Source organism: Balaenoptera ricei, chromosome 13 (genome assembly GCF_028023285.1).
Source record: "Balaenoptera ricei isolate mBalRic1 chromosome 13, mBalRic1.hap2, whole genome shotgun sequence".
In the NCBI taxonomy this organism is placed as follows: Eukaryota; Metazoa; Chordata; class Mammalia; order Artiodactyla; family Balaenopteridae; genus Balaenoptera; species Balaenoptera ricei.
Genome location: NC_082651.1, coordinates 9,963,852 through 9,977,312, shown reverse-complemented (window position 1 = coordinate 9,977,312; position 13,461 = coordinate 9,963,852). Strand labels below are relative to the sequence as shown.

The 13,461-nt window shown below is 38.0% G+C and overlaps 1 protein-coding gene across 7 annotated transcripts in view; it reads right to left on the bottom strand.

Moving 5' to 3' along the window:
* Positions 1-13,461, bottom strand: part of TMEM131 (transmembrane protein 131) — a 276,973-nt gene that overhangs the window by 70,766 nt on the left and 192,746 nt on the right. For all 7 annotated transcript variants that reach the window (XM_059943536.1, XM_059943534.1, XM_059943537.1 and 4 more), the window contains 3 exons: positions 7,062-7,178; positions 4,498-4,620; positions 1,921-2,001 (listed from right to left, as the gene is read on the bottom strand). In XM_059943536.1, the coding sequence (XP_059799519.1) occupies positions 1,921-2,001; positions 4,498-4,620; positions 7,062-7,178 (321 nt within the window). The remainder of the gene's footprint in view (positions 1-1,920; positions 2,002-4,497; positions 4,621-7,061; positions 7,179-13,461) is intronic.

Below are 13,461 nucleotides of genomic sequence, written 5' to 3'. Positions count from 1 at the left end.
TATTTAGGTCTTCTGCCCATTTAGGATTCTCTTTAAATGATAACCAAGAGAGCGTAGACTCTGCTCTCCTTTCAGTTAAAACCTAACAAAACAAAGCTTCCCAAGCAAATCCACAGTTCACCAACCGCGTTCAGTAAGGCTCTGAGCATGTAAGATAGCATAACTTTTTAGGCTCGTAAAAAGAGAACACTTACATATACACTAGAAGGAAGACTCATTGGAAAAAAAAATTTTTTTTGAGGTATAATTCTTTTCCTGGTTTTTGAATAATCTGGCTCCCTTGGGACCACCAGAGTTTTTCTGCACACACCTTTTGCCCTATTTTAGGAAATCCTCGTGGTTTAGAATTTACTGGTCTTCACTTGCCTCTACTCTCTTAACTTTTTAGTCTCAAAGTAGGAAAGAGGTGACTGGAACCCTCCTGGGGCCACTAGAGATAGACCATCCACTTCCCCATCTTTAGGAGCTGGGGTTTTCTCATGTACACTGAAATGGGCTGGGGGTGAGGTCAAGGCCAATTGACTTTTTCTCACTCTAGATTTGTAGGAATAAGTCACTATATCTTTTCTCGTAGCTGCTAGGAGTATTGAAACAATCTGCCGTGTCTGCTACCATTCATTACAGTTCTTAACTAATTAGAAATCTGAATTTTTTTATGTTTATTTATTAGAATCCAGTTATATTTCATAGTAAATTCTCAGTTCTTCTATCTAGAATTATAAAACAAATTTAATTGCTTATAGTTAATTCTATGAAGCACTGTTTTATACACTATTTCTCCCAAAAGCTTTTCAAACAATATCATAATTTCAAGGTATATCATTTTTGTGAAAGGATATAAAAAGACCATCCACTACATATTTCTACCTGCTAGAGTGTTCTACATCTTAGAAGTTAACCTAGTCACTGACAAATTGGCTTCTAAATGTTCAAGTCAATATCTTAAAAATGTCCCCTCCACGTCCCTTCCCTGGCTGAGACTGGTCAGATGACAGAATCTAGAGGCTGTGTGTGTTTAACAGAGCAATTAACAAAGAAACTTTGATGTTCAGAACCTATTCATAGTGGTCAGGTCCATGTGTCTTCAATTACGAATGAGCAGCGATTTTAGTGACCTCGGTACAAGAACTGCATTTTCTATGACTTTCCCTTCTTTGATTAAAGCTGGGTAGGCAACATTAAAAAAAATAAAAACAACCCTCCTATGGCAGGAACCTTTGTAAATAAGGTAGTTACTATGTATTCATTAATCTGTTAATATTTGCTAGTATTCTCCAAGAAAAAGTGGTTCTCTAACCATGGACACAGTATACTGTCAAATGTTAAATAGCATTAAATGTGGCTATAGACCGCCTAAAAATTTAAAGTTTCTAAGTTATCACGAGGGCCTGACTATGTTCCCTCTGCAAATGGCATCTCCTCCATCAATAGTAAGTCTGCATGTTCAATGCTTTACCTTAAAAAATGTAGCAGGTCCTTCCCATGGCTTCTTCTTTTTTTTTTTTTCTTCAATATTAGTGTAAAGCATATTATAAATGATTAGATTCAGAGACAACTTTACCAATATTATTCTGAGAAAGAATAGTTAAAACCTCTTTCTTTCCACACAGTGGCTTAAAGCTTACACCAATTTTTGTTCACTGCTCTTTCCAAAAATTACTATTCTATTTCTGTCTCTCCAGTTTTCAAGTATATTTGATATAAATTTATTTTATTTATTTTTTAAAATTAATTTTTACTGGAGTACAGTTGCTTTACAATGTTGTGTTAGTTTGATATAACTTTAATATTAAGACAATAATTACGGAAAAGTCACCCGTATTTCTTCGGGTGATGAGGAGTTAAGTATTTTCTGGTGTATTTAAGAGAGTAACTGGTCTCATGTGAGCTCACAAGAGAGAAGAACACGTCAGCACTCACCCACAGTTTCCTGGTGCCTCCCTGCTGACCTGTCGGAAGCTCGAGGTGAAGATCTCCTCCGCTAGAGTACATTTCTACAACCTGTGACAAAGGAGCACATGATGGTTAAGTCAAAATCATGTTTTCGATGGAAGTGATTTGCTGTTATACAGAAACGTTTGACACCCTAATTGTTCATCAGAAAAAATTTAAAGACGTTTACAGATATAAATGTGGGATAAGTGTGGTGTCACATCACCAGAGGCAGTGCTCATATGGGTAAGCAATGGTGGTATATTTAATTAAAACAAGGTAACTTTGAAATACTGAACTCGGAAATGGTGTAGCTGTTTCAGAGACTGGATTTTAGGAAATCCAACTGTAGGATATTTATTTCTATTTTTTCCTAAGGAAACAGTTTATGGAAAGTATCATATTTTAGAAATACAAAATTTGCAGTTCTTATAGTAACACAAATGCTTCTTTATTCACACATTTATAACAAGATCTAGCAGCAGATCTAATAACTACTGTAATTGTGACATAGTGAAGAGCATATCATTCTTCAGCATATGCAACAATATCAGTGCAGTATGAAAATATCTGAAGTCTTCTGTAGCAAAATCACAGCTACTATTAATATATCTCTGTGGCTTGTACCTACACCCATGATTTATTCTTTTAAATATTATTTATTTATTTGGCCATGCCAGGTCTTAGTTGCGGCAGGCGGGGTCTTCATCGCTGCGTGCGGGATCTTTGTTGCGGCATGCGGGGATCTAGTTCCCTGATGAGGAATCGAACCCGGGCCCCCTGCATTGGGAGTGCGGAGTCTTAACCACTGGACCACCAGAGAAGTCCCAACCCATTCATGTACAATAAACTATACATTTTTTTAAAAATTATTTATTTATTTATCTATCTATCTATCTATCTATCTTTGGCTGCATTGGGTCTTCGTTGCTGTGCACAGGCTTTCTCTAGTTGCAGCGAGTGGGGGCTACTCTTCGTTGCGGTGCGTGGGCTTCTCATTGCGGTGGCTTCTCTTGTTGCAGAGTACGGGCTCTAGGTGCGCGGGTTTCAGTAGTTGCAGCACGTGGGCTCCGCAGTTGTGGCTCACGGGCTCTAGAGCACAGGCTCAGTAGTTGTGGCGCACGGGCTTAGTTGCTCCGCAGCATGTGGGATCTTCCCGGACCAGGGCTCAAACCCGTGTCCCCTGCATTGGCAGGCAGGTTCTTAACCACTGCGCCACTAGGGAAGCCCTAAACTACACATTTTTAAAGTGTACAACTTGATGAATTCTGACATGTATACAGGCATGAAGCTACCACTACAATTACGATATTAAATAAATCCTTTACCTCCCAGAGTTTCCTCATGACCTTTGCAATCCACCTGTCGCCCTCTGCCCTCTCCCATCCCCAGGCAGCCACTGAGCTGCTCTTGGCCACTCTAGATTAGTCTGTAGTGTCTAGAGTTTTATATAAATGGAATCATACAGTATGTACTCTTGTGTCTGGCTGCTTTTATTCAGTGTAATTATCTTGAGATCTACCATGTTGTTTTATGTACTAATAGTTCATTTCTTTTTGATTTTATGGATATGCCACAATTTTTGATCCATTTACTTGTTGATGGACATTTGGGGTGTTTCCAGTTTTTGGTCACTACAGATGTTTGGGCACAACGCTGTTATGAACACCATGTTGTATAAGTCTTTGGGTTTTCATGTGCTTTCCTTTCTCTTGGGTAAATACCAAGGAATAGAAGGGTTACATGGCAGGAGACTTTTCTTTAAAGGCAGGTAACCCTATCTCTTAAAAATAAAGAATATATTTAATTAAATGCAAATTTGGGGTGAAGTATGAGAATGGGTAGAAAACCTTTACTTGTTTTATCACAAAAGTCCTCCAGGAGTACACAACGCAGACAACAAAACTAGAAGCTACAGTGGCAGCAACTGTCACACGGCTGGAAGTCACTGGGGGCATGGGGTGGGGATTTTAATTTTAGGAAATATTTGAAGGAGCGACGCCAGTCACGCCCAGTGTCTTAGAGACAAGGCACAAGTGAGGAGGGATTTCAAATGTGAAAATAATTACTACTAAAACACTGGGTAAGATATGGAGTTGGATTTTTTAAAATAAAAAAATAAGTTGGCTTTTAATCAATGGTTCTATATTACCCTTTCCTTGGATTTTAATTTCCAGGCTGCCATCACCAAAAACTTATTATTATTAGAAATAAATACGAATAGTGGTTTTAAAAATTTATACTGGGCCAGAAGGACCTGAAGGCAAGAAAAGCAGTGGCCTTGTATAGATGAAAACTCTTCTTAAATTACATGTAGAGGTGCTTAAAACTAACACCAGAGGAACCACAGTCATTTTAAAAATGGTTCCAAAAATTCGATAATTGTACTGATATAACCCCAAATTCAGACTACAAGCTGCAATAAAAGAATCTCTCTCTTTAGTACTATTATTCAGTACCACATTATTTTAAATAGTCTTGAAAACTATAACAAACTGAGATTTCACATTAAGCATTAATTTCCACTAAAGTTAAACACATTCAAAATCACCACCATAAACTCACCTGTAACGGCTCACTGTGAGGATTGTGTATGTTTATTATAGGTGAGAAACTGCTATTCACAGGGACTCTGGCCCCAAGGAATGGCCTCAGTCGGTATGGATTTGGAACTCCAATACCAAATACCTGATTCCAAGGAGGAAAAAAGATGCAATTTTAGTTGCTTTTATAGTTTTATAACATTTTTATAGTTATAACTGATTGCTCTAGGGAAAACTGGTGAGGTCAACTTATGGAAAAAATCTTAACTCCCTTTAAAAGGAACACACGTAGTTTCTATACTTGTTTGGCTACCTATTTGATATACATCAAATTCTTGATATACATCAAGAATATATATATATTCTTTTATATATATATATATAAATGCACATATATATACATTTGGAATGATTTCTATATTAGAAATGAAAATGATAGTAGTCCTTCACGAAGTCATGGGATAGACAAAAGGAGGAAACAGGGAATTAAAAGATTTCCCTGTTCCAACCATCAGAAGATGGATGTAGGGCCCAGACAATCTCTTAAATACCAAGCACAGTCCCAGGTCATTCCTCCATAGGAATGTGGGTTGACCAAACAGGGTGAGCCAGTCATTCAAATGACAAATATTTATTAAGTGCCTATGATGTGCTAGGTACAACCACAGGCACTGCTGAACAATTCAACAGTGAACGAGACAGATAATGTGCCTGCTCTTATGAAACTCACATCCTAGTATTAGGGACAGCCTAGATAACAATAAAAAGGTTTAGAAAAATGGGTAATGTGATACAGAGTAACTGGTTGGAGTGAGGGTGGGAATATTCTTTAAGAGAGGGTGGACGGGGAGATGACGTGAACTGACGTCACCTGATAGATGAGAACAAGCCAACAGTGAAGTGTATTCCGCAAGGGCAAGTACACAGGCAAAGGGCAGGAGGCAGGAAAGGGTGTGGCTTGTTTGAAGACAAAGAATAAGATGAGAACCATGGTCAAATGGGATGAGGTGGGAGAGCTACACGGGAGTCAGATCCTTAGAGCCTTGTTGGCCTTGGTCAGAAGCTTTCACTTTGCTCTGAGAGCAATGGGAAAACATAAGGATTTACGTGAGGAGCTGACTGGATCTGATTTATGCTCAGAGAAGATCACTCTGGCTACAGAGGGAACAATGCACTGTAGGAGGGGCTGTGGAGGAGAGGAAGGGCAGTCAGGAGGCTCCTGTGTCGTCATCCAGGGAGAGGTGGGGACGGCCTGGGAGACAGCAGTGGGGGTGAAGAGGAGAGAGGTAGACAGACTCGAGACTCGAGGTACATTTAGGAGAAAGACGTGGTGAAAGACTAGAGGCGAAGAGGTGAAGACACCTGGCACTGAGGCTCACCTTGAGAACAACCTGATCATGACCCTCAGGTCACCCGTGGGCCACAAACACCTAGGTCAGTTGGGGGCACCACTGTAGGGCACAGGTCTTCATATTCTCATGGTGGTCTTTTCATCTACTCAACAAGTATATGCCAAGTGCTCTGTACAGCATGTCACAGTTACTCATCTATACTGGCTTCAAAAGTATATACTGCCTATCAAACGACCAATAAGGACTTGTTCACCATAAATAAGCATCGATTCTTGACTAAAATGGAATGTTTACTCTGACACTAATTTCCAAAATACATGAAGTGTCCTGAGTAGTGGAGAAGAAATGTTCAAAAACAAAAGCATATAAACTGTAAAGTTAAGACACTAGCCAAGTAAGAATTTAAACAATTGAGTTCCATGGGCAGTATAGCTCAGTGGTTAAGAGGATGGTCTTTGTAGTTATAAAGACATGGGTTTGAATCCCTGCTCAATAACTTGAGCATAATTATTTAACCTTTCTAAACTTCACCTTCCTCATCTAAAAAAGTGAGAATAACAGTATCTGTAATGCAGGCAGAAGTGCATGTAAAGTGTGTAGCACAGTGTCAAATAAGTAATTATTCTTAGTAATCTTGATATATAAAAACCTTGATTCACAAAACATTCACTTTCTTTAATAACCCAAACAATGATTGCACATAGAAAAGAGTTTATCAAAAATTTTAAACAATATAATTACCAAAGATTTGATCCTGAAACTATTATCACTTTGTAAGCGTGCAAAAAGTAAAAAAAAAAAAAAAAAAAATCTAGTCACTGTGAAAATATTTTTAACTGTTCTTTTGCCAACCAATCTTACAGTAACACTTTAGCTGTAGCTTTAAGAGCATTTGTTCACAGTGTGATTTGAACAGGGATATTCACAAACACAGTTGTAAGTATAAAAATGCTCAGTATTATATAACAACCTAAATGGGAAAAGAATTTGAAAGAGAATAGATACACGTATATGTATAACTGCGCCACTTTGCTGTGCACCTGAAACTATTACAACACTGTTAATCAACTATACTTTAATATAAAATTAAAAGTTAAAAAAAAATTCTCTGAATCTAAACTCCTACATTTTCCCTTATCCCCTGAATTTTTGAAGAGTTCCCAAAAGGTTGTCACATGACAGGTTGAAGATGATAACTGTATTTTATAAATAAAGTTTTCATTCTGATTCTTACCTGGTAAGTGAATACCCCATGATTAGATGTATTAATAAATAAAGTATTTTCTACATTTCCTACTACTCTTGCAAGAAAAACTACATCAAATGATGTATTTCCTCCTGGAAGAATTTTCTGAAAAAGAAAAGCAATAAATAAAGTTAAATTATAACCAAAAAATCAGATCATGGTGACCACAATTAGATAGCTAAAGTTCTCGGGACTTCCCTGGTGGTCCAGTGGTTAAGAATCCTCCTGCCAATGCAGGGGACGCGGGTTCAATCCCTGGTCGGGGAACTAAGATCCCACATGCTGCGGGGCAACTAAGCCCGTGCACCGCAACTACTGGGCCTGTGTGCTCTAGAGCCTGCGTGCCACAACTAGAGAGAAGCCCACGTGCTGCAACAAAGAGCCTGTGTGCCTCAACGAAAGATCCCGCGTGCTGCAACTAAGACCCGACACAGCCAAAAAAAAAAAAAAAAAAAAAAAAAGATAGCTAAAGTCCTCTAAAACATCTTAGAATCATTTGCATAAACTAGCCTTTTCCTCCTAAAGGTTTAAGTTTTAAATTAGCCAAACTATTTTGCAATGGGAAAAAAAAGATGACTTCATATTGGATGTCACATATCTTTGTCAATCATGATTCTAAAACCCTGTACAACAGATGGTTCCCTTGGATTCTGTTCATTCAACAATAACTAGGCTGGAATGAAGTACCTAATTACAGGCTCTTCCAACATCAGATGATCAAGGAGGAGCTGAGCTGAAGCCGAGCTTCTTATACAGATGTTCTACTCTACTACTGAGCAGCCACTTGTACTATTCGAATAAACAAATAAGCCCAGCCTCAATCCCTTGACCTCTGTCGTACATTCACACAAGGAACAAAATGTGCCAGCAACTTACATTAAAAAAGAAGGGAGCGGTGATAATACATGCAGGAACTCCTTCCTGTTACCTTGTGCAGAGACTGAGAATGTCACGGTGGTTAGCAAATTAAAATTTTATTACAACAAAACAATAGGGTTGCTTCATGAAGTTTGAGAGACTGCAAATGCAGTTCTGCCTGCAATGAAGCCTTAAAGTGCATTTTAATATGTAAAGTCATTAACTTCTCTCATTCTGCCTCTGCGGCTAGAACTCTAAAATGCTCCCCAAATTATAGCTTAAAATATATGGCACTGAGATGTCTGTCTTCACCTTTGGATGTAGAAAACTAGGAATTTCTCCTGCATTATCAAAAACAGAAAGAATAATCTGCAAAATCGTAACTTTTCTTGAACGCATCACAGTTTGTGTATCAACTAGCCCCAAATTTAAGGAAAGACAAGCACCTTCGAGAAGAGGTGGAATGTGAGTACCAGCTCACCCACGACAGAGAATGGGAAGAAGATGAGGCTAACGTACAAGACGGTAAAATGAATTCGGCTAAAATTTTTACACACTGCTAAATGCCCGGTGTGGGCTACAGAACTCTGGTGCATAGAATCCCGAGAAGCTATAAATGCTAGATGGGGGTCACACGTGAGCCAAAAAATCAGTAACAGGGTACTGGTAAACAACACACTTCTAAATAACCCACTGGTCAAATAAGTAGTCACAAAGGAAATTATAAAATATTCTGAATCAATTGGAAATGAAAACACAACATATCAAAATTTAAAGCAATACTCTTTTTTTAATAGATCTTTATTGGAGTATAATTGCTTCACAATACTGTGTTAGTTTCTGTTGTACAACAAAGTGAATCAGCCATATGCATACATATATCCCCATATCTCCTCCGTCTTGAGCCTCCCCCCACCCTCCCTATCCCACCTCTCTAGGTCATCGCAAAGCATGGAGCTGATCTCCCTGTGCTATGCTGCTGTAAAGCAATACTTGGAAGGAAAATTACAGTATTACACGCTTATCTTGAAAAGAAATGTCTCAAATCAATAATCTATGTTTCCACCTTGAGAAACTAGAAAAAGAGTAAATTAAACCCAAAATAAGGAAAAGGAAGAATATTAGACAAGAGCTTAAAATAATGAAATAGAAAATGGAAAAACAGTGAAAAATCAGTAAAACCAAAACGGTCCATAAAACTGATAAAACCCTACACAGAATGACCAAGATTAAAAAGGAGGAAGATGAAAATATAAGAAACTGAAATGTGGACATCATAATACAACCTTTACACATACAAAGGATGATAAAGGAATATTACAAACAACTCTATGCCCATAAATTTAATAACTAGAAGAAATAGACACACTCTTTGAAAAACAATCTGCTAAAGCTCATTTGAAACAAAATTGCCAGAACAGTCTTAACAACCATTAAAAAAAATTTAATTGGTAGTTAAAAAACCTTCCCACAAGGAAAAGCCCAAGCCCAGATGGTTTCACTGGTAGAGTTCTATACCAACCATTAAATAACACCTATCTATATAAACTTCCAGCATACAGAAGAGAACACTTCCCACTTCATTTTATGAGTCTAGTATTACCTTTATACCAAGACCAGACAACGACTTGACAAGAAAACTACAAGCCAACATCCCTCATGAATGTAGACATGCAATCATTTACAAAGTATTGGCAAACTGAATCCAGACAACATATAAAAAAGATAACACATCATGATCAAGTGGTTTTTATCATGACAATGAAATTCTAGCTCAACATTCAAAAATCAAACCAATGTAATTGATATTATCAACATACTAAAGAAGAAAAATCCTTTCAGTAGGTGCATAAAATAATTTGACAAAATTCAGCATCCATTCATAATTAAAAATCTCAGTAAACTAGGTCAATAGAAGAGAACTTCCTCAACCATATAAAGAGCATCTACAAAAGACCCAGAGATACCAGATTTAATGATGAATGACTGAATGCTACCCTTCCCCTACCCCCAATGTGGAACAAGGCAAGGATGTCCTCTCTCATGATGGCTAGTCAACATTGTATTGGAAGTACTTGCCAGTATGAGACAAGAAAAATAAATAGAAAGCACATACATTAGAAAGGAAGAAAGGTCTATTTTTATTCACAGACAACATGGCTGCCTATATAAAAAAATCCCAAAAATAACCTTCAAAAATGCCCATAAGAGATAATGAGTTTAATGAAGTTGCAGGAATCAAGGTCAATATATAATAATCAATTGTATTTCCCTATCTTAGCAATAAACACTGGAATTCTAATTTTTAAAAAAGTATCATTTACAATAACACACACACACAAAAATATAAATCTAATAATGTGCAAGTTCTGTGACCGGAAAATGACAAAGCATTGCTTAAAGTAATAAAAGAAGACTTAAAAAAATGGAGAGATGTACTGTGTTCATGGATCAGAAGATAATATTGTTCAGATGTTAATTCTCCCCCAATTGATTTATGTATCCTGCGTAACTGCAATAAAAGTTCCAGCCTAAGGAGAACCTAAATGCAACTAAATACAATGTGAAATAAGATCCTAGAACAGAAAAAGTACATTGATAGAGAACTGTTAAAATTCATGTAAGTTTTTAGTTAACAGTACTTTACCAATGTTAATTTCCTGGTTTTGATAATTATACTATGATTATACAATATAAGAAGTTAGCATTAGGGGAAACTGGGTGAGGAATACAAGATTATCTGTACTTATTTATATGTTTAAGATTAATTCAAAAAAATGTTAAAAAAAATCTTAGCAAGGGGTTTTAAAAAAGAAATTGACAAGCTGATTCTAAAATTCAGATGGCAAGAAAAGGGAATAAGAAGAGCAAAACCATTTTAAAAAAGGAAAACGAAGCTGAAGGGTTCACACTGCAATTCCAGGAACTACTAAACAGCTACTGTAATCAAGGCAGTGTGGTATTGGTGAAAGGGTTGACATATTAGATATCTATTAGATACATATTAGAACGTAATGGGAAGTCCAAAAAAACAGACCCACATATTCAATGTCAATTGACTTTGACAAAATGCAGCGGTATTTCAATGAGAAAGGATAGTCTTTTTAACCAACAGTACAGTAACGACTGTATATCCATATGCAAAACAAAACAAAATAACTCTTGATCTATATCTCACGCCATAAACAAACATTAACTCAAAAAGGATCGCAGACCTAAATGTAAAATCTGAAATTATTAAACTTCTGGAATAGAAATTGGAGAAAATCTTTGTGACTTCAGTTTAGGCAAATAGTTCTTAGCTACAAGTCTAAAAGCATAACCCATAAAAGAAAAATTTGATAAGCTGTACTTCGTGGAAATTAAAAACTTCTGTTCTTTGAAAGATTTTATAAAGAAGATGAAAAGACGTGCTACAGACTAGAAGAAAAGATCTGCAAATCACATATGTGATAAGGAACCTTGTTGTACTCCTTGGAATTATTTAGTGAAGTTTTAAAGGAAATAAGTTGATTTGCAGCATTACATTTAGTAGTTATGTGCTTCTTTGAGAATGCCAGATGTGGCTGTCTTCAGTCTATTACATGGACAAACATACATTAGTACAAAGATTTCTTTGAAAACAGATTTCAGTATTTGTTGAAAGCTGTGAAAAGCATTATATCCTGGGAGAAAAAAGAGCCTGGATATGAGAGTACAGGTTCTCTTTGATAGTTCCCAATATCCAATCAACTCTTTATAACTTAAAGACTGGAATACTTTAAGAAGATGCTGAGACACAGAGAACAAATCTTTTCTTTTCTTTTCTTTAATAACAGGGAAAATCTACTTCCAAATGACAATTAACAATGTAACAAAAGAGTGATGAAACAGAACAATAAACTCAGGCTCAGGAATGTAATCTTCCCATAAGAATTCATCAGATTTGCTACAATTCATCATTTTGTTCCCTCTGGTACAACAAACTTCCTAAATAAAATAAATTTAGTTTGATTAAAAAAAAAAAGAAAACAGTAGGAAAAAGTAACGAAGATGACGACACAAGGCGTGCTAACTTTAGTTTTAAATTATCTGCAGCAAAGTCTCACGTATTTGTACCATAGATCAGAGTCCCTGGCCTTTTGCTCCCCTGGTGATCTCATCCGGGTCCATGGATTCACATCTTTACTTCTATTTTGAGTCTAGTCCTTTCCCTCATACACCAGACTTCAATTGCCTACTTGGCACCCCCAGCTGGACGTCTAGGAGACATGCCAAATCTAACACGTCCAAAACTGAACTACTGACCACACTCCCGAAACCTACTCCACCCTCAGCCTTTTCCATCTCAGCTGATGGCAACTCCGTCCTCCTAGCTGCTCAGGACAAAAACTCTGGAGTCCATCTTGACTATTCCTTCTCTTAATCCCACCTCAGAAAATCCTATTCCTATCTTGAAAATATATCCCAAATGCAGCTTTCTTCACTTCTTCACTCTGCTCAGAGTAATGCTGCCCTGAAGTCCTGCAACAGCCAAGGTAACTAGTGTCCCCGATTCTCCCCTTACCCTTCTTCAGTCTATTTCTGATAAACAGTGATCCTTATAAAACATAAGCTATCATTCATTCCTCTGCTCAAAATCTGTGATGGCCTCCCATTTCAATCAGGATAAGAGCCCAAATCCTTATCACAGCTTCTAAGACCCTTCACAGTCTGTCCCTTCCCACCCCCTTTACTTCTCCTCTCACCCTTGCTCACTCTGGTCTAGCTACACTGTCCCCTTTGCACACCAGTCATGTTTCCACACTGGAGACCTTACTGCTTGAACCCTCTGTCTGGAATGTTCTTCTTCCATATATTCCATTTCCCTCCCTATAGTCTTCTCCCTTACCTCCGTCAAGTCTGTTCAAATGTCACCCTCTGAATGAAGCCTACTCTGACCATCCTATTTAAAACTGGAGGAGTGACGTCAGCATCATGGTGGTGTAAGACATTCCTCCTTTTTGTCCTCCTTTTAAAACAACGGGTTAGATATCCATCTACAAACAGAAGTGCCTCTGTGGGACTTGTGGAATCCAGCTCCATATGCCTGAGGATCTGGGAGCTGTCTTGCCCACCTGTGCATCTGGAAACAGGCGGACAGACTTCTGTACAGGCCGCAGGACAAATGAACCTGCCCCAACCCCTCTCACTGCAGCTGGGAAAAAACCTGGAGAGTGCTGACCTGGGCAGACAGTGATGGACAAAGATAATTTGCATAAGTCTACCTTTCCCAAGGAGATATTCCAGCATGCCATTGGAAGGGAAAAAAAAAAAGAGTTTGGTTGCAGTGGAGATAGTAAGAGGAATTTTCCCAGGGCCAACTCCCCCACCCATGCTAAGGCAACACTGCATGGGATGGTGACCTCTCCTGGGCGGGGATGAGGGGGTGGGGGGAGGAGAGCAGTGAGTGAGTGCCCAACTCCTCCGGCTGTGCAGGACGTGGCTGGGAATCCTGTTTCTCTCCACTAGCACCCAGAGTACTGAGGTGGGACTTCCATAACTGGGGGAG